At 36.0% G+C, this 24164-nt stretch overlaps 1 protein-coding gene across 3 annotated transcripts in view; it reads right to left on the bottom strand.

Annotated features, from left to right (window-relative positions):
- Positions 1–24164, bottom strand: part of LOC124606150 (organic cation transporter protein-like) — a 298293-nt gene that overhangs the window by 24616 nt on the left and 249513 nt on the right. For all 3 annotated transcript variants that reach the window (XM_047138125.1, XM_047138132.1, XM_047138118.1), the window contains exons 2-6: positions 18328–18496; positions 10598–10826; positions 4433–4536; positions 4192–4346; positions 1932–2100 (exon numbers count right to left, since the gene is read on the bottom strand). In XM_047138125.1, the coding sequence (XP_046994081.1) occupies positions 1932–2100; positions 4192–4346; positions 4433–4536; positions 10598–10826; positions 18328–18470 (800 nt within the window). In that variant the 5' untranslated portion in view covers positions 18471–18496. The remainder of the gene's footprint in view (positions 1–1931; positions 2101–4191; positions 4347–4432; positions 4537–10597; positions 10827–18327; positions 18497–24164) is intronic.

Raw genomic sequence — 24164 nt, 5'->3', positions numbered from 1 at the left:
TGCAAATAAAACTGATAGACACTCAATATTAAGTGGCAGATCATTTGTGTAAAACAAAAACAGAATGGGACCTAAGACAGAATCTTGGGGTACTTCATGTGAAACCATTTTCCGTTTTGAAGTACTTGTTCCTCTCTCTGATGTTATAACCACTCTTTGTCTTTGTTTAGTTAGATAGGACTGAAACCATCTAATACTGTGTCCCCAATTCCATACTTTTCCAGTTTAGAGAGTAGCAAGGAATGATCCACACTATCAAAGGCCTTTGATAAGTCACAAAAAATTCCTGTGGTATGCAGTGAGATGTCTAGCGATGAGCTAAATTTGTAGTAGATACTTAATGGTTTACCTTTCACGTTGGTGTGAAAAATTTAGTCTGATAACAGCCACTAAGATGTGGCTAAGCTGTTCTGTGACATGTTCTTTAGCGGGGAATTATAATTCAATCTTTTTATGCAATTATCTATGCAAAAGTGTTTCTATGAAATTTTAAAACCAGAAGAGTGGTACTGGCAGATCTGAATTATGGCATGTGTGCTGCTGCATACCCATACAGCTGAGGCAGTACAAATGGCACTAAAAAAAAGGCAGTATCTAGGTTTGAATCTTGATTTGGCATATGGTTTTAATCCATCACGAAGATTCTTGCTTACTTACATTGGTAACCGAATAAACATTACATGATACATATTATAAAAGGAGAGACAAAAGAACATAACAAATTTCAAAAATTAGAATTCTCTTCATTAACGCATAAAACTAGTAGCAACAGCTAATTTTCATCTTCTTATATAGCGCGTTCAGAAAGTTGCTGTGTACTGGACTATGAATCTGGATTATGTTGGAAGTTTGAAACAAAGTTCACAGTGATTTTTTTTTTTAATTTGTTCTGCTGTTGTGTAGCATTTAAGTGTGTAGTTCATTTGATGAAAGCTATTAAATGTGATGTGTACTGCTTTGATGTTCAATTTGTTTTTAAATTATGGTGCTTTCAACTGAGGAACATATTTTTCTTGTTGAAAAAGGTGATAAATAAAGGAGGCATTTGCTAAAAAATTACCAGAAACAGCTGTCCCTCATTGTAATGTGGTTCATTGACTTACTGAGAAATTTGGAGAGAGAGTCTCAGTATTAGATATCAAATGAACTGGAAGATCACCTAAACTAAACGCTCATATAAAATGACAGCTGTGCAATAAATGAAAGGTGCAGATCATGAAGATTGAATCTGTTACTGCAAATGGTTTACAAATGTCTTTAATTGAAAGGATTACCACCTTCTGTAAAGATGAGGGATGGTTCCACCTCTCTGGTCATGTTAACACACGATTATAGCCAATGGAGAATCCTCAAACGGTGCTTCAAATGCCATTGCGATTACCAGAAAACTGCAATATACAGATAGCACGCTATTGGACCTTTATTTTTTGAAGGAACCATGAACACTATTGTTTAAAGCTCCACAAGTTCATTGGCCAGCTAAAGGAGGATGAAATCAGCTACTTGTGGTTTCAATAAGATGGCACTACTGTACACACAGCTAACAATACTATGCATCTCTTCTATAGCCCCCACAGTTGCGACATTGTACTCCACAGTTTCTTCTTTGGAGAGCAGCAGAAATTGTAGTGTGTTGCAGTCACCTATGCATGCTTTGTGGCTAAAAACTGAAATAATTGCATATATGAGAAGCATGTCACAATCAGATCTGCAGAAACTGTTTTTGAATAACATTAAGTGGGTTCCAGATTGCTTAGCCACCTGTTGACATTTCCAATATATGACGTAACTACACAGCAGCTTTCTGAACACCCTGTATTTTTATTATCCAGAGACCCTTAGGGTACGGAGTCACTGCAGCTTCCATTTATTTAATTTAGTATGCTAGTGCAAGAGAAAACCAATTATGTAAATTGTCAAAATCCACTTACCACCAGTAGGACAGAAAGAATACAGATGGAAGTGTGAATGCTAATTGCAACATTCTCCAATCTGGTATGAGGTAAGCTAACAAAGCTGTCAGTACATATCCAAACGTGAAGAAAAACTGACATGCCACACCAGCAAAAAGCCGCCTAGATGGTCCAACCATTTCCATTGCTGCAATGTGAAAAATACTACAGTTTCTTGATATTAATAACATTTTTATTAATACTAAAACTGACAATACAGAAGGAATTATGAATAAAGATACAATACCAGACATACACAAAATTTAACAAATCCTGTATTTCCTTCTATAAATAAAACCTCTTACTTAATGAAATAAAAATTAATTTCAACTTGACAGACAAATTGTGAATCTTATTTTAGTTTGGGTCCATTCCTATGTACGTAAAAAAAAAAAAAAAAAAGCTGTATTATTACATTCACTTAATGTTTCTGAATCTCTGTCCTTTTTCTTTTTGTGTATACAGGTATAAAAAGTTATATCAAAAGGAATATTGCTATCATAGCTACATTTTTTTCTTCCTTTTTCCTGTAAAGGTAACAATATATGATTCTGACAAAGAATTAACCCTATACTTGTGCAAGTAAATATATTATGACAAATCTCAGTACATCATTTAAAATACTTTCATTGTAATACCATTCCATTATCTTTGATTTTATATTTCGAGCCTCTAGTTAGTAATTTTATTCTGGAAGACTTCATTTATTGTTGAAGATTAGAATTAGTGGACCCTTTATGCCAGATTTGGAATTTTTGTCTGAATTCTAAAGTTATGTGCTGGCAGGCGACATCACCTAGTGCAGAGGAATAGTGTGCTCAAAACATTGCTGCATAGGGTTCATGCACTCTCCAGCAATGAGAGTCTCAACCAATGTCTGAGATCTGTTTTCTGGAAGAATGGATACACACAGTAGCAGATTTGGAGTGCACTGTTTCCTACTCTGACTGTAGAACTAGCAGAAACAAAAGAGAAACCTCAAGAGAATGCAGTCATTACCATTCATTCCATTTTTTGGCACACTATTCGGAAAGATAGGATGAATTCATTCAAAATGGGACATGAAGACTGTGCTCCATCCACCAGTTAAAAACATGAGCACTGCATAGTAGTGTCAAGGATGACATCACATTACAGAAGTCCGGTGTCTATCAGATCCTCTGCCAATAACGTTTTGACATAAGCAGATCAGACAGTGCACACTGGTAAGGGTTGTTGCTGACAACACCTACAGCACACAAAACTGCAGCCTCCTAACAAGTCGATAGTTGTGGAACATTGCCTAACGGAATTTCAGAATTACATGGAATGGATTACAACAATGCAACAGTTCTGACACACATATAATGTCTGGGACAGTTCATTAAAGAAATTTATTGAGATTCAAGTATGGGAACTGCTAATCAATCTTGACAGCACTAACATCCTTAGCAAGGCCTGGGAACTGCACTTAACCTGATTAAAAAGACAAAGAAGATAATGAACTGACATTGTGGGCAGGTGGAGCAACAGCAAAATCAAAAGTGCAGATGTTGGCAGCACGCTCCCTGGTCATGTGAGTGACAAGTTGGGAGGGGCGGGAGGAGGCACCGGAAGGGGGGGAAGAGAGAAAAGCGCATTGCACCAGGTCATAAGTGGTCAGTTCATCAGCGTACCTAATGATGGCAAAGTGGTTGCTTGCCATAAAATTGTACCTGTTGGGCAAAGGCATCTGAATGTTCAACTGTAAACTATTTTGCCAGTGTTTCAAATACGTAAAAATCTTGCACACTTATATTTAAATGACCCAGTAATCTTCATAGATGTAAGGGTTTATCAAAATCCATTGAGAGTTTGCTATTCACTGACCACCCTCTCAACTTTTTAGAATTTTATTTCTTACTTAATATTATAAAATTCGTATGCTGTCGACCTCTCTTTGATACTGCTCATAAATAATGAGTTCTCTTGCTGAAATACAAACAATGGAAGGAGGAAAACATTCAATTTATTATAAAAATCTTGAGGGATCAACATTTGCATAAGCAAGATTTTATGTGCTTATTGAACTATATGATGAGTTGTTACTCTTTATTTCTTCCATTATTCGTATTACACTCAGGCCTGTCCATCATAATATTGAATTCTATTTGTAGTTAATACATGAATCTTCAGGGAACATTTTTCCCAAAAACTAAGGCACACTTAGTTTTCAGAGACGGAAAAAAATTTGTAGTCTATTCTTATGAATGGTACATACCAATAACATAGCCAATTAAGAAAACTCCTGAAGCAGTCATGCCAACAACCAGTCTGAAAATCATGAAGAAAATATACTGTGGTGAAACAGATACCAGTATTCCACCAAGAATCTGTAGCACCAAAGCAATAACAAATATCGGTTTTCGTCCATATCTGAAACAAAAAATGCAATTAAGTGGCATTAATATCACTATCCTTCATGAAATTACATCTACATTCATTTGCGAGATGTTTCTTACCTATCAGAAAGAAAACCAAATCCAAACGAGCCTATCATGTCACCAAGCATAAACATTGAGTCTGCTGTGGCACGTAGCCAGGCACTGTCACATACTAAGTCCCACTGAAAAGCAAGAAAACATTTATGTCAGATACCATCCTTCATAATTACACCACAGGACCTTAACAAAATTCAGTTGTCTATTGAGTAAAAAAATATCAAAGGCAATTACAGACATTATGTCTGAAGTTATTTTGCACTAATCTGAACTTAGTTATAAAGTTCTTTGACAGAAATCTTTGTCCATTTAGAAACACTTCTTATTTAAGAACAATGTGATCAACTCTTGTTTGTATAGGGACTTTTCATGTTATTTGAACAAGAACTGATTGGAATATGAGAATCAACATCAAACAACACCTCACATTATATGAAAACGACAACTATTCATTCAATGACTGTTCTGCAGATGTAAAATACAGTGAAGATAATTGAAAACTATGAGTGATGGAAAATCTGAGATGATTTGATCCAGACAGCAGCTGCAAATTCTGAACTGTACTTGACCCAACCACACAGGGAAAAAAACCACACACACAGTCAGACACACACAAATGATTGATTTGTGTGTAATAATGGAATGAATTCAATGAGAAATGTGTTGCAGGTGAAATGATAATGGCCTCACGTAACATTGGCAAGAAATCAAATCCAAGCCCTAATTTCTTGTATTTAACATACTCTTCAAAGGAAAGATGGAACATTAATGTTTATTGTCTCATCAATGAGGAGATCATTAGAGAGAGTACTTATTGAAGTTGGGTAAGGATGGGGTATGAAATCAGCTGCATCTTTTTCAAAGGAATCATCCCAGAATTTTTCTTAATTGATTATAAGAAACCATCTGTATGGCCATTAGCTCTGCTCCTCTGAAATGCGAGTCCAGTGCCTTGAGCCCTGTGCCATCCCACTAGCCTCTATCTTCCAAGTCAGGTATGCAAATTATCTAGAACTATTTATCAGAGACAGCATGAGAGTCAACAGCTTCACTTAAAAATGTCAAATTATAATGAAGCCATGTCTGTGGTTCCTGGAATCCTTTTTTTTCCAAATTAGTAGAAATAGTAAATTTAATTCGTTTTCCTCTCTTGCATCTTGTAAATACTTGTCTTTGTTGGATGGAAAAATAAAAAATTCACAACATTTCAAATAAAATATGGGTGCTACATGGATATGATCATATCTTCTCCTGCTTACTGATGAAATTTTCAGTATCTGCTGAAATGCTTTCTTTGACTTTGGAACATATACTATCTGTTACTCAAAGTTTGCCTGATATTTCCTGTGTGGTGCATCAATTGAATGATCATCATTCTTCTTTCTGGTAATCAACAATTTCAGTTGATCTGATCTGTAAACCATCGTTTTTTCCATCAATGGCCAATATTCTGTTGCAATAATTTGGTTATTTCTGCTTGAGAGTGGTCCTTTCCCTTTTTTCACAGTTTTGTTTACCTTCCCTTCTTCAGTGAACTGTGTGTTATTGTAGTTATATTTTCATTTAAACTTGGAATGATAGACTTGGAGGATTAAAAGTTGTGCTGTGCTTCAAAGTGCTGATATTCCTCAACTTTTTACAGTATTTCACTTGTTATTTTGAAGAATGAACCAAATAATATTCTTACCAGATCGATGACCACCACCACCACCATCATCATAATAGAATTTTCATTGTTTGGAGCTCACAATATGGTTTGTGATACTTTACTGAATCATAGTTTCACCTGTATTTTGTCTGCCTGCTTAGCTGGGTGGTAACATGCTTGCTTCCCATGCAAGTGGGCCCGGGTTTGATTCCCAGCCGGGTTGGAGATTTTCTCCGCTGGGGGACTGGGTGTTATCATCATTTCATCCTCATCACCAGTGTGCAAGTCGTCCAATGTGGCGTCAAATGAAATAACACTTCCACTTGGCAGCCAAACTTCCCCGAATTGGGGCCTCCTAGCCATTGATTCCATGTGCTCATTTTCATTTTACCTGTCTTTTTGTGATTTCTGTTTCATCCACATGCATTAGCTAGTTCTGACTGTTTCCTGCAGTAAGATGGATTGCATATTTATTAATTTAAAATATTAATCACTGCCCACTCATTTCATTTCATAATGGTACATTCTATACCTCTATAACTTTCATTTCCGTTTCATACTACAACGTTCCAGCCTTAAATGACTTAAATCTCGCCTTAAAAACCCTCATATTTTTTCAGCTGCTTCATTTATTGTCTCTGTTCCACATTACCTTACTAGTGAAATAACCAATGAATGAATATTAAAATTATATTGTGTCATGAAAATAATTACACCAGTATAGTCAAGGTGGACAGCAATAACGTTTGACAGATATTTAAACTTCTTTAAGAACAATGGTGTTTTTAATTTGCAGAACACAAACTAAAATAACATGAAGCTTCAATTTTCGTGCAGGATCATTTCCAATTTATAGCACCTTGTACTTTCTCAATCAGGGACTGACAAATGCAGAATATCTGCAAGACCAATAAAATGTCAGACACTAACAGAGTGTCCAACTACTGGCTGCAGGACTGCTTTGTAGTGTCAATTACTTTCAATGTGTCTGTGATGAAAAATGACAGTACTTGAGAATGATACAAAATAGTACTCCATACTATAGCACCATGCTGTCAAGTTATGTATGATATGTGACAAAAAACTGTTAATCTTCTTGCTACCTCCATACATGGACCTGCTGATCACCATCCAAAAGTCAAAGGGGTACTCCTCACTAACCATGATGCTCTACCACTCTGTATGGCTTTATGGCCATAAAGCATGGAGCTAGTCATGATAAATCTGCTTACAGTACTACAACTTGCAGCATAGTGCATGGAGGGTATTAATGTTCATTAAATGGCAGTGCTTGGGTCAAACAGTGCTGAGGTCCTCCCTTTGAACATTTCATAATGGTTTTCAAGTCCCTACATTTTTTACTGTATGTGTGTATGCCTTCCTCTGTTCATCGCTACACACTGTGGTAATGTATAGGGTGCCTCACGAAAGACACCCAAGAGGGTACAGCGGGTCATGTGGGGCATTTGCCAGTTGTAGCCACTGTGTATGCAGTTTGTCACTATGCATAGTTCTCTTTTGAGTTTTTTTGTCAAGGTTAATTGCTTAAAATATTGTTGCTAGATGTCATTATTGCAACTGCACCGAGTCTGGGGCTTCCCTGCACATTCGTCACTCAGCCCAGTCAGACATCAACGACCCACACACGTTTTCTATATTGTGCAACTGAGTGTTTTGGCGGTTTGTTTTCAGTTTCCTGTTGAGACTCCATTTGGTATGGTATACACAAAGGATCAATGAGTGTTTTTTGTGTTGAACTATGCAAAAACAGAATTATATGTGGAACGTCAGCTTGAATTCATACGAAAATTTCCTAGTGTGCATGTTCCCAATGATTCGATGATACGCATATTAGTGAACAAATTTCAAGAGACTGGATCTGTATTACATAAATGAAGGCCTAGAGACCCTAGTGTTTCATCCGAAAATAAATTAGACAACATTGTGTGGGGGGCCTTAGAAAGAAGTCCAAGAAAATCTCTGCACTGTTTGACACTTCAGACTGGTGTGTCAAGAGCATCTGCTCACAGAGCTGTGCACAAACTGAAACTGAAACCATACAAAATAATGGTAGTGCATCAACCAAAGAACTCAGATACTGCTGCTCAACATTGTTATTGCAACTGGCTATTACAGTCTGTGCACGAGGGGGAAGTTGATCCTGAGATGCTTTATTATGATTAAGAATGGCTGCATTTGTCATGGTATGTAAATTCTCAGAATAATAAATGTTAGAGCTCCAAAAATCTCCACAAATTACATCAAAAACTTCTGATTGATGTGAAAACAGGAGTGTGGTGTCTAATTAATGCAAGACAAATTATTGGACACATTATATTCTGACAGGTATGTGAACAATATACTGCCCCCCCCCCCTTTTTTGAGAACTAACATCACACAAAAAGATGTACGTTTATTTCGTGAAGGACAAGGCAAGACCACACATTGCCAATGCTTCTGTGACAGGAATAGGAACTGTTTTTGATGATAAGGTAGTTGACTGGCTGCCTCACATTCTACAGATCTAAATCCTCACTCTCTTAATCCGTGTGGTTTTTATCTTCTGGGAATGTTAAAAGACAAGGTGGATGAAAGCAATTCCCACCCACTTGAAGAGTTGGAAGACAGGGTTTGGCTAGTCATTTCCCAGATTTTGGCAACCAAAATTCGTCAAGTGTTTGCTAATGTTTTTCAGGAGATGTCAGACTGCTCTTGCCACAGAGGGACATCATTCTGAGCACCTGCTGTAAACAAACATAAGCCTAAGTTAATCAGATGGAAATGTTGTTTACACTTCACTCAGTAGAAGTGCATGCGCAGCCGTCTACTGGCAGATTTGGGTCTGAGAGTCAGGCGGTCAGCAGGTGCGGTAGCAGCAGCCAGTGGCTGTGCCATGTGACTTGCAGACTCCTCCCAGGCATCTTTCGTGAGACACCCTGTATGTGTAACTGGTGAGACAATCTAGTCCGAGTCCAACATCTTGGAACCATATGAGGTGATTATTTTAAAACATGTCTAATTGATTGCATTCCTTATTAACCTTCTGAAGCATAATGCATTTCGTATTTTCATTAGCAATACAGTAATGGGTATTGCAACAGCAATCATAAATTTATAACAACCAGCAAGTCCAGCAATAAGCTATTTTGCTTTGAAAACCACATGTGCACCTGGTTGGTTAAACAGAATCATGTCAAGTCTGCTAATGTGGAATTTACTCCCATGTATGAAACATTCCAATTGACCCATCTGATACACAACTACTTTATTCTACTAAGTCAACTGTACATAACTGTGTTCAGAATTCAGTGGGACTATTAATCATTCTGGCTTTCTATTTAAAAAAAATTAATTCCATAGGGTGTATCTAATATCAATTTATCTATCATTTTCTTCAAATTTTCATATTTTTATCAGTTATACAGCAAATAATGACTACAAGCATTTGATAGAATCCTTACTGTTGACAATTCCTTCTCAGTTCAATGACTGGAGGACTTTTTGGGTCTGCTGAATAATGTTCCACAATTATCCAACTATGGCTGAGAGAAAAACAAGATAAATTTATCAAAATACGCTCCTGAATTTCAATGCCAAAGTTATCAAAGGCTTGCCAACAATTTGTGACTTTTCTAAACCATTACCTGCTGCTGAAAATTGGCAACAACCTTTGTGAACAGAGGAAACTGTTGGACTGACACTGATAGCGGCTTATGAATTCAGATACGTACTTCTGAAGTGTGAAGTCTGAGCATAAAGAATGTATTTATAGGCCTGTTCTTCCATAAATAACCAAACAAAATTGTAAAAAAAAGAAGAAAATGAAGAGAAATAATGAGAAGTTGGAAAATCAATGAAAACATGTCAATACAACAGTGACAAACAGAAGTTTTATGCAGCTGTTTGATGACACAACGAAAATGAAAATGAGACCAAGAACAAATGCGCCAGTCTAGCTGACATGTGATACAGTTTTACACTGAATGAAAAACAGTTTTTAAGTGTTTTGTTTATACCTGTCCAATATAAAGTTTAGCTTATATGAACACTAGTCTTCCAAGAAAATGAAGCTTTCAATTCTATACTGAAATTATACATAAAGCTTTACTGCTCAGTGCTCAATATTTGTTTTCACAGCACTTCAAAACAAATTATTACCATTAGACAAGTTATGAAATTATAAAATTTCTTCATTTGTGGAATATTAAATACTCAATTGTCTTATTTTTTTTGTATTTTAAATAAAAGAATTCAATATTTGAACTGAATAGTGATTCTTGAAAGTGAAAGTTTTCAGCTCATATAATTGTTTTTTGAATGTTATATAATGATTTTGAAATTAAAATTTTTCAGTTGATATAATTGTTTTTGAATGTTATATTCTTTTAGACATTGTATGCACAAATTATCCTGTGATTGCAAACAGCATTAAACCCCATAAAATATTTAGGCAAACATAGTGACTGCATGTGATGAAGAACAAGAAAAGGACATTGTGCATACATGTCTAAAAGTGAGAGACTTTGCTCCTCGATCACCTCCACAATCGTGCTGCTCTTGTAAATGCTGTGGTCGTAGACCCAGGAATCGCATCTCACACTGCGGTTGGCAGGAATATTTGAGCTGAAATATTCCGTACTGAAGTTGGCATCAAGCCTCCTGCATGAGGACCACGCTTGTTGCTCACTGTCCCAAGGGTAGCTCATGTTTATTACGCCTTGAGGTAACTGATATGTAGCTGTTTCATTTTCAAAAGGCAACTGACATCTGAATAGAAACAACAACCCTTTATGTACAAATGCTTATCAAAGCTATGGAAAATATTTGATGTTTATAATTAGCACATATGGCTAATCGGTGATGGAGTTATAAGACGTAATCTGTAGGTCAGAAGAAGCCAATCTGTTGATGACAAACAGGTTTAAAATTTAAATTGCTAACATACTTAATTGTTCCATTATCAGTTGCCTCTCACAGTATGCTAGAAAATATTCCTGTTAACTGAAGACATAAATATTCCAGTAACATAACACAAGAAGTGTGGAGGCCTCTGAAAACATCTGTAGTTGTGTACTTATTTTGTATGTCTTATTATTTTTATGTGTAAAGCATTACATCTGAAGACCAAAATCAATCCTTATTTAACTATGGTTAGATCATTCCTGCGATACTCAGAAGCTATATGTTATATTGGTATGAATTAGCCTTGAAAAAAAAATTACACATACTTAAAACAAAGAGATGTTAAAAATATTGTATTTAGACAAGCATGGGATGAAGAAAAACAAAACATAGCATTCAGGCATAGTGTTGTCCTCAGCACTTACAACACAAATTTTTATTATACATGTCCACCTGTATGCAATATAAGTTAAATTTGACTGAAAAATGAAATATAACTTAGAAACAGACTTTGAATGTTGTCCTTTGCCTGACATTCTGAAAGCATTGCACAGAGTTCTAAGAAAGCAGTGGGAATAATGTGAAGTATTTTGCTTAAAAGAACAGGAAGCTGGACACCAGAAACTTTTGCCTCAGATCTGAAATAGTTTCCATGTACTACATATTAAATTATAAAGTGAACAAATGTGAACAACACTGAAACCACAGCAATTTATAGAAAACATACTGAATCTCAGAATTAATGACTTAACTTCAATTTAGATTAATAAGGGACAATTTTTATGTATATAAGCAACACTGCTGCAGAGAAACAGTCACATGCAGAGAGGAAAATCAAATTAAGTCACTCATATAAATTTCTATTACAATGGTGTATTCTTGTAACAGTTTTGAAGTAAGTTCTCTGAAAGCATACACAAAGCATTTATTATGGTATGTTTAGAAATGTTATGAAGACACCTGCTATCAAATGCCATTGCATGCACAATAAAAAGACGAATATGTTACCCCCACACAAAGCAGCTTGGCAACAATTGGTTTGGACATTCGTGAAGCAGAATAACTCAGAAGACCGCAGTAATCAACAGTGCCAATGCAACACACAACACACATCACAGATGAGCAACATAATTAAACAAAATGCATCTTTCTTTACCAATTTTCACTGTGAGTTAGCTGAATGTAACCAGTAGTACATAAAAACATCAAAAGTCCTCTCTTCTATAAACAGAAACAAGCCTGATGTTTTCCTGGATTAAGGGCATAAAATAATTCATTCCTTTGTAAATCTTAGTGGGTGCTGTTGTACAATTAAGAAATCACACACTATTAAAAATAACAGAACAAACATATTAAATAAAAACCTTTAAAGGAAAATCACATATAACAGCCTGCAAACACAAAACCCTAAATTATTCATAATAGGGTAGAAATCCAGTGGAATGCTGCAAGGCTGAATAAAAATCAAATACCACATATGTCCAACATGAAGCATGCACTTCCAGTTAAATAATTACTGCCATACAGTAAATATCAACTGTTTCAGGCACTGGAAAGGTAATGCAGGTAACTTCTTGTGATATGTTTTCCCAGATAGTAGTTCTGAAAATGTGGAAGTATATACATGCATATACAGTGCTTTGCTCCATAGGAATAATCAGAAATTCTCACAGAGAAAAATTCTGTTCTACAAATGATTTTTCTGGAAATAAAACAAAAAAGTAATGCAGAACATTGAACTGCTTTGTATTAAATAAATCACCTTTAATATTATTCTGATAGTATTTATTCCTTGCTCTCTTTCAAAAATTAAGAAACTATTAACAAAAGAACAAATAAATGTAATACTATCTGATGAGCTGCAGCAAAGTCATGCATTGTTTCTAATTGTAATAATGATTAAATAAGCAGCTGAAATACAACTTTTTCTTGCAACAGGGAGTATTCAATTCAATTTTAGAATTTTTATATTTATTCAGTTCAAGGAGCAGCAAACATCCTAAAACAGTTCACACACATATTCATACATGTTTGTGTCAAAAATTGATAGTGAAGCTTTTTTCACAAATTGACAGACCATTGTAGTGTATGATGACATGTCTTCCATACAGAAACCTTAATTTGATTAAGTCACATTTAGTTAGTTGCCCAGGTTATTTAAAACAGAAATATGAAGTTGTACATTACCAGCCCAAGAGTATGGAATATTTTGTTCAATAATGTGAGCCATATCATGGCCAATAGTTTGTTGATGTGATTAGTAATTTTGCTGAGTACATCTACTTAATCTCTTGATAGTACAAGTTTCTACTTGAGACTGTTGTATTGCACACATGTACACACAGTCCCAGCAAACAGAAATCTTTTAAAGCTCGAAATGATGTGACAATCTCTAACAGTTTCCTTTTCTGTGTTTTTTCTATATATTTTATTTTTAATGTTCCATTACAGTCAATATACTTTTATTTGTCTATGTATGTGTATCAGATTTTCTGGTTCTTTGAATTGTAAATTTGCAATCGCTAATTGTATTAACAAAAATCATACAGTGTTCATAGCAGTACTATAATAAGGAAAATAAAATGTGTGAATTAAACTTATAATGAAAAATTACTGTGATATTCAACATCATCCCTATTAACAATGACTAAGATGGAGGACTTAAAGGCAGTCTGGACATCAGTCATAGTGAACAAAAGAATAAATAGCCTATATTTATTCATTCAGGTTCTGTCAGTCCAGTTTCCAACAAAAGTGGATATGAGAAATGAAATATCTCAATGTAAAGCTTAAAAGTAAAATGGACCAACCAATGAAACGTAGCTTTCACAAGAGTAAAACAAGTGTTGAGTAAAAACAATGAAAAAGAAGTCATGGTTAGTTAAGACATGCGAGATAGATCAATGATTAAATGAAATAAAATTTGGGAGCAAGAGAGAGGAGTAGTGCATCCTGATTTTCTGAGAATCTAGAAGAGCAACAACTGAAGAGCTGAACCAACATGGGAGGAATAGCTATATCTCCAGATATTTGATTAGTTCTGATGTTGTATTGATGCTATATTTACTTGCATCAGTAACACTGCTAACTTGCAATTAATGTTACTTATTGCTTCTGCTGTAATATTTATAAAAATATGGAGAGTATGTCTCAGAATTTTGAAAATTGAAGAGTAGTAACTGGAGGCAACAGTTTTCTACAAAAATGCATTAAAATGTAAATTTCAGGGTATTACACATTTTTCTTCACAGTGAATAAATGGACAGATTACCACTGTCAATTATTTTACCCAGACTTAGTTACCTAAATCATGAATTCTTATTCAGATACTTTTAATTGAATGAAAAATCCCATGAGACTATTTTCATACAAAATGGCTGAAATTAGCAATCACAGCAAAAAGAACATAATAAAGTTTGAATTTAACACTAAACATTTCTTTTACAGTTCACTTTTATGTTACAATGATGCTCTCTTACTATACCGAATAATCCAGATGACTGAAGAATAAGAAAATAAAGTATGCAAAACATGTAAGCCTTGATGGATCTGTCAGCAAGAGGAAAGAAGTTTTTGTGGCCCAAGCGGAATTTAGTATGTTAAGGTTTGAAAAAAAGCTGGGATGGTAACAGGGACACACTTGATGAGGTGAATCTGACTTTCATGACTAAGACTAAAATAAGCAGACTCAGGATTACAATGAGAAGTGACACTAAATGTGTACCATGACACACACACACACACACACACACACACACACACACACACACACACACACACACCATAACCATATATTTCCACAGGTGCTTTAGATTTGTAATTGTTATTGGATTTTTTAATCTAATATTACCCGTACATTGTCCACATATGCTTTACATTTGCGTTATGGAACTACAATTACAATATATAATGTTTTCACATTTATTTCATAGGAAGCTTAACATCACTATTTCTTTTTTGTCTGATTTTAGTTATGACCAGAGTGGTTACTTGTATTGATGTTGCTACTGCTCATCATCAGCTACATTGCCTAATTCACCACACACTGCAAACTGTATTTAAACTATCATCATGACTTTCTGACAGGTTTTTCTGGGGTTAAAACTGGACTTCTTTTGGGATTGGTACTCCATATTTTATGAATAAATTATATGTATTATTTTTCTGTGTACATTTGAGAATTACACTCTGTCCTTTGGCGAAATGAAATATGACTGACAGTCATGAGATTATAAGTTGGAGATCAGCATTTTTAACAAGAATAGAAATACTACTTTCTGTTGTGCAAACACAGGACTTTCACTGTTTATAACAGTGCACAATGTTATCATTGTAAAATCAACAGTGACACAGACAGGTTTCCCCAAAGCTTATTACTATGTCAGTGGCCAGAAATATCTTTAATAAACTGCTGTAAATATACTTGCAAAAATGAGAAACATCACTGAATCTCCTACACCAAAGATGTTCTCTGTGAAAATTTGGAATACATTTTAGCAGGAACACCATTATATAATCTGAGTGTTAAGAAATAAAATTATAAAGCTCATCAGAACCAAAAACCTGAAACATAAAAGCAGAAAAAGGTAAAGAAATGAAGAACTGAATTTTTTTAAAAAAATTTGAAAGTTAAAAAAATATTAAAAACAGGCTCCAAAAAAATTTTGCAGTGGGTGTTCGCTTCAGTCAGCTTAATTCATAGAAAAAAATTATTAACCATGTCAGCTCATATTACATTTAAAATTAATGAAACATTAATTACAGGACCTCAATGATTGTATACACTGATATTTTTCTCAATAAATGCCATTTCAACTACTCCTGTGAGCAGTTTTTGTATATATTACTACACTGGACAGCTTTTCTGTGTTATTCCATAAAAACTCAACATGCTTTGGCTCTGGAACTTTTATAGGGCCTTATCTACATACAAAAATATCTTAGGTACTCAATTTTATTCAATACTACTGGTATAACCATCCATTACAATAAAAATGCACATTACTGCCAAAGCAACTGTGATGAATAATATTTTGAATGAACATTCGTCACCTATAAGGTGATGGATACTGATCGCACTCATTTTTCATTTAAGGACTCTCAAAGATGTCTTAAAAAATTGCCCCTTGACAACACTAAGTGAATTGAGCTATGTGTGTCAATCCAGAAACATGTGATATTCATGGTATTTCTGTATGAAACTACTTCCTGTGTCAATAACAGTCAGTATGGGTATCTGTCCTTGAGTACAGTGATTGCGACTCAGTGTTACATGCATACAGCACACAGTATGCAAATTTTATAGGAGCAAGACAGCACAGCAAAAGCGTATGAAAGACACTAGACATCCCAAATCATTTGGAGGGTGAAGGATGATGGCTCCAATACTGTCACTGAAGACCATTGTTTATCTCCAGAGAGTATGTGCCAATCAAGTGGTGGTGTTGTACTATGCCACTCCTGACAGCTTCATACACAGCCTCTGATATACTGCACTGCAGTGAGAGATCGTCACAACATGTAGTGAAGTTCTGTGTGCCACAGGTGGACAGACACCACACAAAGCAAGTAACTTACTACCCATGAGCCGAGCTATTCCAATTTGAGCTGAATACATGACAAAACTTAATATGTCAAGGTTGGATGTAGCAGGAAGCATGTAAGAAGAGTAGAATGGAGATGGACTTCACAAAAACATTCTACAATTGGTTATTTCATCATCAGATGCTAAAAAAATTAAAAACATGTAGAAATCAGACAGAGCAAGCAGATGAATTGATTAACCAAAGACTTTGGGAAACAGCATTATAAAATGCTAGAATGAGAACTTGGCAGTTAAAAGTTGTAATAAATATCACACACACTTTTCACATGAACATTTCAAGAGATTACATAATGTCAACTAGAAAGAAGACAATGAATGATAGCAGGACAATAATTACCGTTATATAACAAAGAGGAGCAGAAAACACAAAGAAAACACTAAAACGCCATTTTTCCACGCCAAAGAAATATTTCACATGATGAATGCAATATCTGGCACTTGACAGGTCAGAATTGAGTGGTGGGAGAATAGATGTAATTTTATGAGTGAATAAATAATTTACAAAGTCGAGAGGTTAATGTAACCAGAGAATAAAGCCGTCCACTGCTAGGAAACAGATAGCAAGTGTAAATGTCTAGAAGGTAATGACAGTGGACACACTGGAAGAATAAGCTGGAGCATTATATGATTATTTTATGGTTTCTGTATAAAATGAAAATATTGAGTGCATCCAGTTATTCAAGGCATTGTCAAAACTATCAAATGTGAATTCTGAGGAAAATATCTTTGGGATATATACTCTAGAAGTTGAGAATGTATTTTTCCAACATTGCTGATAAAATTGGTACAGCGCAGTGAGTGAGGGATTTATCTAACAATATTCGAGTTTGTTTCTGGTTGATCAACTTATCCACTGCTGCTAAAAAACAGATCTTTACACATCAAAAGACACTGATGGTCTACTGCCTGAGAATGATGTTTGAGGAAAAATGCTTTCAAAAAGTAATTTGAGCAATGTACAAAGCCTTGGTTAAGGAAGACAGAAAAATGTTGCCTACAATGACAGATAGGAACTTACTTGTTATTTTAAATGTGTATTTTTACTAGAACCTGCTTGGCTCAACAGAAACATGATGAGTGATTTTTTTAACAGCTTCTGTTGTCAGTGTAACTGATAAACAGTTCTTTAGTTTCCAGAACAGAGGAAATGCATCAACTGTCCAGTTACCTATTGTTCCCTTAGAACATGCCCATAAAATGTTCATACATATTATATAGAATATATAACACACTTAAGTAACAAAGCATGATTTTTAAAGAATGTATGTATCATACTTTTTGTTTTTATGCATTTGTTGGTCAGCTGTAGTAATGATTATGGAAGTCAGTATACTTTGCATACATGACAGTTTACACACTGTATCTGTAAAAATGTGCAAATTGGTGACAAACTAGTATTCACTGCTTGGGTTAGACCTAGGGAGGCCAAAAAAATAGTATATTTTTTCTTTCCTTTTATTTCAATTAAAAATGAGTCTAAAGTGTCTCAATAATTATTCCAAAAGAGATCACACAGCAAGATAAGAAAATGTGCTTCTGTTCATGAATTGATCACAAACTTGTGGAAGTTTTCTCATCATGTTTACTCAAATAATACTATCAACAGAGTGAATCAGTTTGAACATTAATATTCTTTGGATTTAAAATTCAAAGAGTTGTGAAAAACTATTGAATTGTCTCAATTACTTAGCTGCTGCTATCTTTACTATAGTTTATCTGAATTACTATACAGATATCTCTATTAGGTTATAATACTCCTACCTGTGGTCCACTTTCGCCTGAAGGAAGACACCTCCCAACTTATGGAGGGCACTCACAATTGCTGTCAGGCACAGCAAAAAGTAAATACGCCGCTGGTAGCGGCCAAATTCTCCCAAGTATGGGAAGATGTCATCAAAAGCCATTTTTCACTGCCTTCTTGCTTTCCAATCTAAATATAAAAAGGTTTTGTCAGTACATTCTTAAACAAACAAAAATTTGCACTTTTGTACAAGGGTACAGAAGTATCTACCATAATAAAAGGCATTATATGAACTAAAAACAATCTTGTACTTTCAAACCTAAGGGATTTCTTTGTAGGATACAAGGAATATAATATTTCTGTTTGTGTCCAAGCTGACAGTAAAGGTACTTGAATCACTGTGTAATATATTAATGAAATAATATCTCACGGTTGGAAGTTTGGAAACTTAAAGAATAAGCAAAACAAGTTTTACTTCACATTATTAGATATCTTGTGACAAAATATGGCATCATAGAAATCATCATATCTCAAACTTTCATTATTCAAGCAAAAGAATCACTATAAACATGTTTTAATTAGATTAACTGTTTTAAATCTAGAAGCAGAGAATGATGGTGTAGTGTACATTTGTATCTTTTGTGCAAAAAAAAGTGCTGTAAACTACGCTCACGTGACATGGGAAGAATGGTAAACACCCTATTGCTTTTTTTGTGTTCTTAAGAAGAATACTTACGCATGTACTTTCTTTAGATTTAATCACAGTTTTAACTGAAAAAAACTATGTATAACTGTGTATGTGATAATTTGCCTAAAAATCTATGTGTAACTGTATGTAATAATTTGCTTACAGCCTTTTTTTATGTTGGCTCCTGGGTATTTGTGACAGATACACAGTTTATAATCATCACATTAATTTATGTTCTCTCATCTCATCTTCTCATAATACTGACTTGTCGCAAATCAAATTGTATCTATGCACAGAAATGATGAAGATGATCAATAAAACAATAAAATACAAATACAATAACTGCAAGGGAGGCTAGAGAGCCTATGGCACTATAAGTTTTCTAAGGGCTTAATTTGGTACTGGAGGGACATGTAGGCTGTAAAAGTTTTAAAGATACCATCTTCACTACAGCCAGCAGGTTCATATGGATGGAAGGTCACCCCTAATCCCCCACCAACTCTCAGGGAGGAAAAACGGTATGTATAATTTGGTATTTTTCCGTCAAGAAAATTATGTAAAAGTCGGTATTATGTAGTTTTTGACATGGTTGGAAATGAAATGGAACTTTTTATGGTTACTTGGAAGTAAGAATTCATCTTCCAAAATATTAAAAATGCCCCATACCCTCAGGTCTAGGCCCTCCCCTACAAACTATCATATGGCCGCTCTTGCACGGATACATGTTGCTGTAATTAATCAGAGATGAAGAAGTCCGCACTCTATTGGGTACAGTGGTGAGCTGCATCAAGGCAGTCTTCAGACCGAAGACCGCAACTGCAACAACGACGGTGGGAAGTCGCATGTACCATCTTCCTGTGGAACGTGTTAACCTAGTTGTGTGTGGTATCATATTTCAACAGTCTGTGTGATGTATTTTTTGAAGTGGACGCAGGGTGGTTGTTGTTCTGGTCTTCGGTCCTGAGACTGGTTTGATGCAGTTCTCCATGCTACTCTATCCTGTGCAAGCTCCTTCATCTCCCAGTACTTAGTGCAACCTACATCCTTCTGAATCTGCTTACTGTATTCATCTCTTGGTATCCCTCTACGATTTTTACCCTCCACGCTGCCCTCCAATGCTAAATTTGTGATCCCTTGATGCTTCAGAACATGTCATACTACCAGATCCCTTCTTCTACTCAAGTTGTGCCACAAATTCCTCTTCTCGCCAGTTCTATTCAGTACCTACTCATTAGTTACATGATCTACCCATCTAATCTTCAGCATTTGAAAGCTTCTATTCTCTTCTTGTCTGTACTATTTATCATCCATGTTTCACTTCCATACATAGCTACACCCCATACAAATACTTTCAGAAAAGACTTCCTTACACTGAAATATATACTCGATGTTAACAAACTTCTCCTATTCAGAAACGTTTTGCTTGCCTTTGCCAGTCTACATTTTATATCCTCTTCACTTTGACCATCACACAGCAAAATAGGTTCAAGCATATTTCTCATGCGAAAAATATCAAAGTTAGTAAACTGACACAGTCTACAAACAATGTACTATGGTCTAGTCCATTCACACCTCACATATGGCATCCTGGCATGGAGAAATGCAGCAAATGTGCACACACAAAGGGTATTACGATTACAAAAGAGAGCCGTACAATGCATCACAAAAGTATCACCAAGAGAAGCCTGCAAAAATAAATTCAGGAAGCTAAAAATTTTAGCAGTGGCATCAATATATATATATATGAAACAATTATCTACTTAAAAACTATTTTCAAAAAATAGTATATATACTCTTTTCTCAACAACTATTCAAGAAATTCCTACCAAGTTTTCTCTCGTTTAATCTCTTCTCTCATGAGATTTTTGAATACATCGACTAGAAGAATTTCAATGATTTTTTAATTATAATTCTATTAGTTTTTGTTGTGGTCTTCAGTCCTGAGACTGGTTTGATGCAGCTCTTCATGCTACTCTATCCTGTGCAAGCTGCTTCATCTCCCAGTACCTACTGAAACCTACATCCTTCTGAATCTGCTTAGTGTATTCCTCTCTTGGTCTCCCTCTACGATTTTTACCCTCCACGCTGCCCTCCAATACTAAATTGGCGATCCCTTGATGCCTCAGAACATGTCCTACCAACCGGTCCCTTCTTCTTGTCAAGTTGTGCCACAAACTCCTCTTCTCCCCAATTCTATTCAATACCTCCTCATTAGTTACGTGATCCACCCATCTAATCTTCAGCATTCTTCTGTAGCACCACATTTTGAAAGCTTCTATTCTCTTCCTGTCCAAACTATTTATCATCCATGTTTCACTTCCATACATGGCTACACTCCATACAAATACTTTCAGAAACGACTTCCTGACACTTAAATCTATACTCGATGTTAACAAATTTCTCTTCCTCAGAAACGCTTTCCTTGCCATTGCCAGTCCACATTTTATATCCTCTCTACTTCAACCATCATCAGTTATTTTGCTCCCCAAATAGCAAAACTCCTTTACTACTTTAAGTGTCTCATTTCCTAATCTAATTCCCTCAGCATCACCCGACTTAATTCGACTACATTCCATTATCCTCATTTTGATTTTGTTGCTGTTCATCTTACATCCTCCTTTCAAGACAATGTCCATTCGAAGTCCTTTGCTGTCTCTGACAGAATTACAATGTCATCAGCGAACCTCAAAGTTTTTATTTCTTCTCCATGGATTTTAATACCTACTACAAATTTTTCTATTGTTTCTTTTACTGCTTGCTCGATATAGATTAAATAACATCAGGGAGAGGCTACAACCCTGTCTCACTCCCTTCACAACCGCTGCTTCCCTTTCATGCCCCTCGACTCTTATTACTGCCATCTGGTTTCTTTACAAATTGTAAATAGCCTTTCGCTCCCCGTATTTTACCCATGCCACCTTTAGAATTTGAAAGAGAGTATTCCAGTCAACATTGTCAAAAGCTTTCTCTAAGTCTACAAATGCTAGAAATGTAGGTTTGCCTTTCCTTGATCTATTTTCTAAGATAAATTGTAGGGTCAGTATTGCCTCACGTGTTCCAACATTTCTACGGAATCCAAACTGATCTTCCACGAGGTCGGCTTCTACCAGTTTTTCCATTTGTCTGTAAAGATTTCATATTTTGCAGCCATGGCTTATTAAACTGATAGTTCACTAATTTTCACATCTGTCAACACCTGCTTTCTTTGGGATTGGAATTATTATATTCTTCTTGAAGTCTGAGGGTATTTCACCTGTCTCATACATCCTGCTCACAAGATGGTAGAGTTTTGTCAGGATTGGCTCTCCTAAGGCCGTCAGTAGTTCTAATGAAATGTTGTCTACTTCTGGTGCCTTGTTTCGTCTCAGGTCTTTCAGTACTCTGTCAAACTCTTCACGCAGTATCGTATCTCCTATTTCATCTTCATCTACATCCTCTTCCATTTCCATTTTTGAGACGTTTGGATTCCTTTTTGCCTGCTTCATTTAGTGCATTTTTATATTTTCTCCTTTCATCAATTAAATTCAATATTTCTTCTGTTACCCAAGGATTTCTAATAGCCCTCATCTTTTTACCTACTTGATCCTCTGCTGCCTTCACTACTTCATCTCTCAGAGCCACCCATTCTTCTTCTACTGTATTTCTTTCCCCTATTCCTGTCAATTGTTCCCTTATGCTCTCCCTGAAAATCTGTACAACCTCTGGTTCTTTCAGTTTATGCAGGTCCCATCTTCTTATATTTCCACCTTTTTGCAGTTTCTTCAGTTTTAATCTGCAGTTCATGACCATTAGATGTGGTCAGAGTCCACATCTGCCCCTGGAAATGTCTTACAATTTAAAACCTGGTCCCTAAATCTCTGTCTTACCATTATATAATCTACCTGATACCTTTTTGTATCTCCAGGATTCTTCCATGTATACACCCTTCTTTTATGATTCTTGAACCAAGTGTTAGCTATAATTAAGTTATGCTCTACGCAAAATTCTTCCAGACGGCTTCCTCTTTCATTCCTTGCCCCCAATCCATATTCACCTACTACGTTTCCTTCTCTCCATTTTCCTACTCTCGAATTCCAGTCACCCATGACTGTTAAATTTTCGTCGCCCTTCACTACCTGAATAATTTCTTTTATCTCATCATACATTTCACCAATTTCTTCATCATCTGCAGAGTTAGTTGACATATATACTTGTACTATTGTAGTAGGTGTGGGCTTCATGTCTATCTTGGCCACATTAATGAGTTCACTATGCTGTTTGTAGTAGCTTACCCGCACTCGTATTTTTTTATTCATTATTAAACCTACTCCTCAATTACCCCAGTTTGATTTTGTAATTATAACCCTGTATTCACCTGACCAAAAGTCTTGTTCCTCCTGCCACCGAACTTCACTAATTCCCACTATATCTAACTTCAACCTATCCATTACCATTTTTAAATTTTCTAATCTACCTGCCCGATTACGGGATCCGACATTCCACTCTCCAATCCACAAAATGCCAGTTTTCTTTCTCCTGATAGCGACATCCTCTTGAGTAGTCCCCGCCCGGAGATCCGAATGAGGGACCATTTTACCTCCAAAATATTTTACCCAAGAGGACGCCATCATCATTTAACCATACAATAAAGCTGCATGCCCTCGGGAAAAATTACAGCTGTAGTTCTGCTTGCTTTCAGCCGTTTGCAGTACCAGCACAGCAAGGCCATTTTGGTTAGTGTTACAAGGCCAGATCAGTCAATCATCCAGACTGTTGCCCCTGCAACTACTGAAAAGGCTGCTGCCCTCTTCAGGAACCCCATGTTTGTCTGGCCTCTCAACAGATACCCCTCCGTTGTGGTTGCACCTACAGTACGGCCATCTGTATCACTGAGGCGCGCAAGCCTCCGCACCAACGGGAAGGTCCATGGAGGGGGGGGGGGGGGGGGGGGGGAGGGGGGGGGAGGGTAACATCACAGCCCCGGGAATTTTATGAGACAGCCATTCGCCGCCTTGTGCCACAGTAGGACAAGTGTCTCAACAGCCAGGGTCAATACTTCTAACAACAGGTACTGGTTTCTATAATTATGTCTCTGGCTCGTTTCTTTTTGAATGCCCCTTATATCTTGTAGGTACCGGCACCTGATTTGGTCCTGACGCCTATCCACCACAAAGGGGTTATAGTTGTTTT

Source organism: Schistocerca americana, chromosome 1 (genome assembly GCF_021461395.2).
Source record: "Schistocerca americana isolate TAMUIC-IGC-003095 chromosome 1, iqSchAmer2.1, whole genome shotgun sequence".
Lineage (NCBI taxonomy): Eukaryota > Metazoa > Arthropoda > Insecta > Orthoptera > Acrididae > Schistocerca > Schistocerca americana.
The sequence above is the reverse complement of the archived record's forward strand: the minus strand, read 5'-3'. Positions and strand labels throughout refer to the sequence as shown.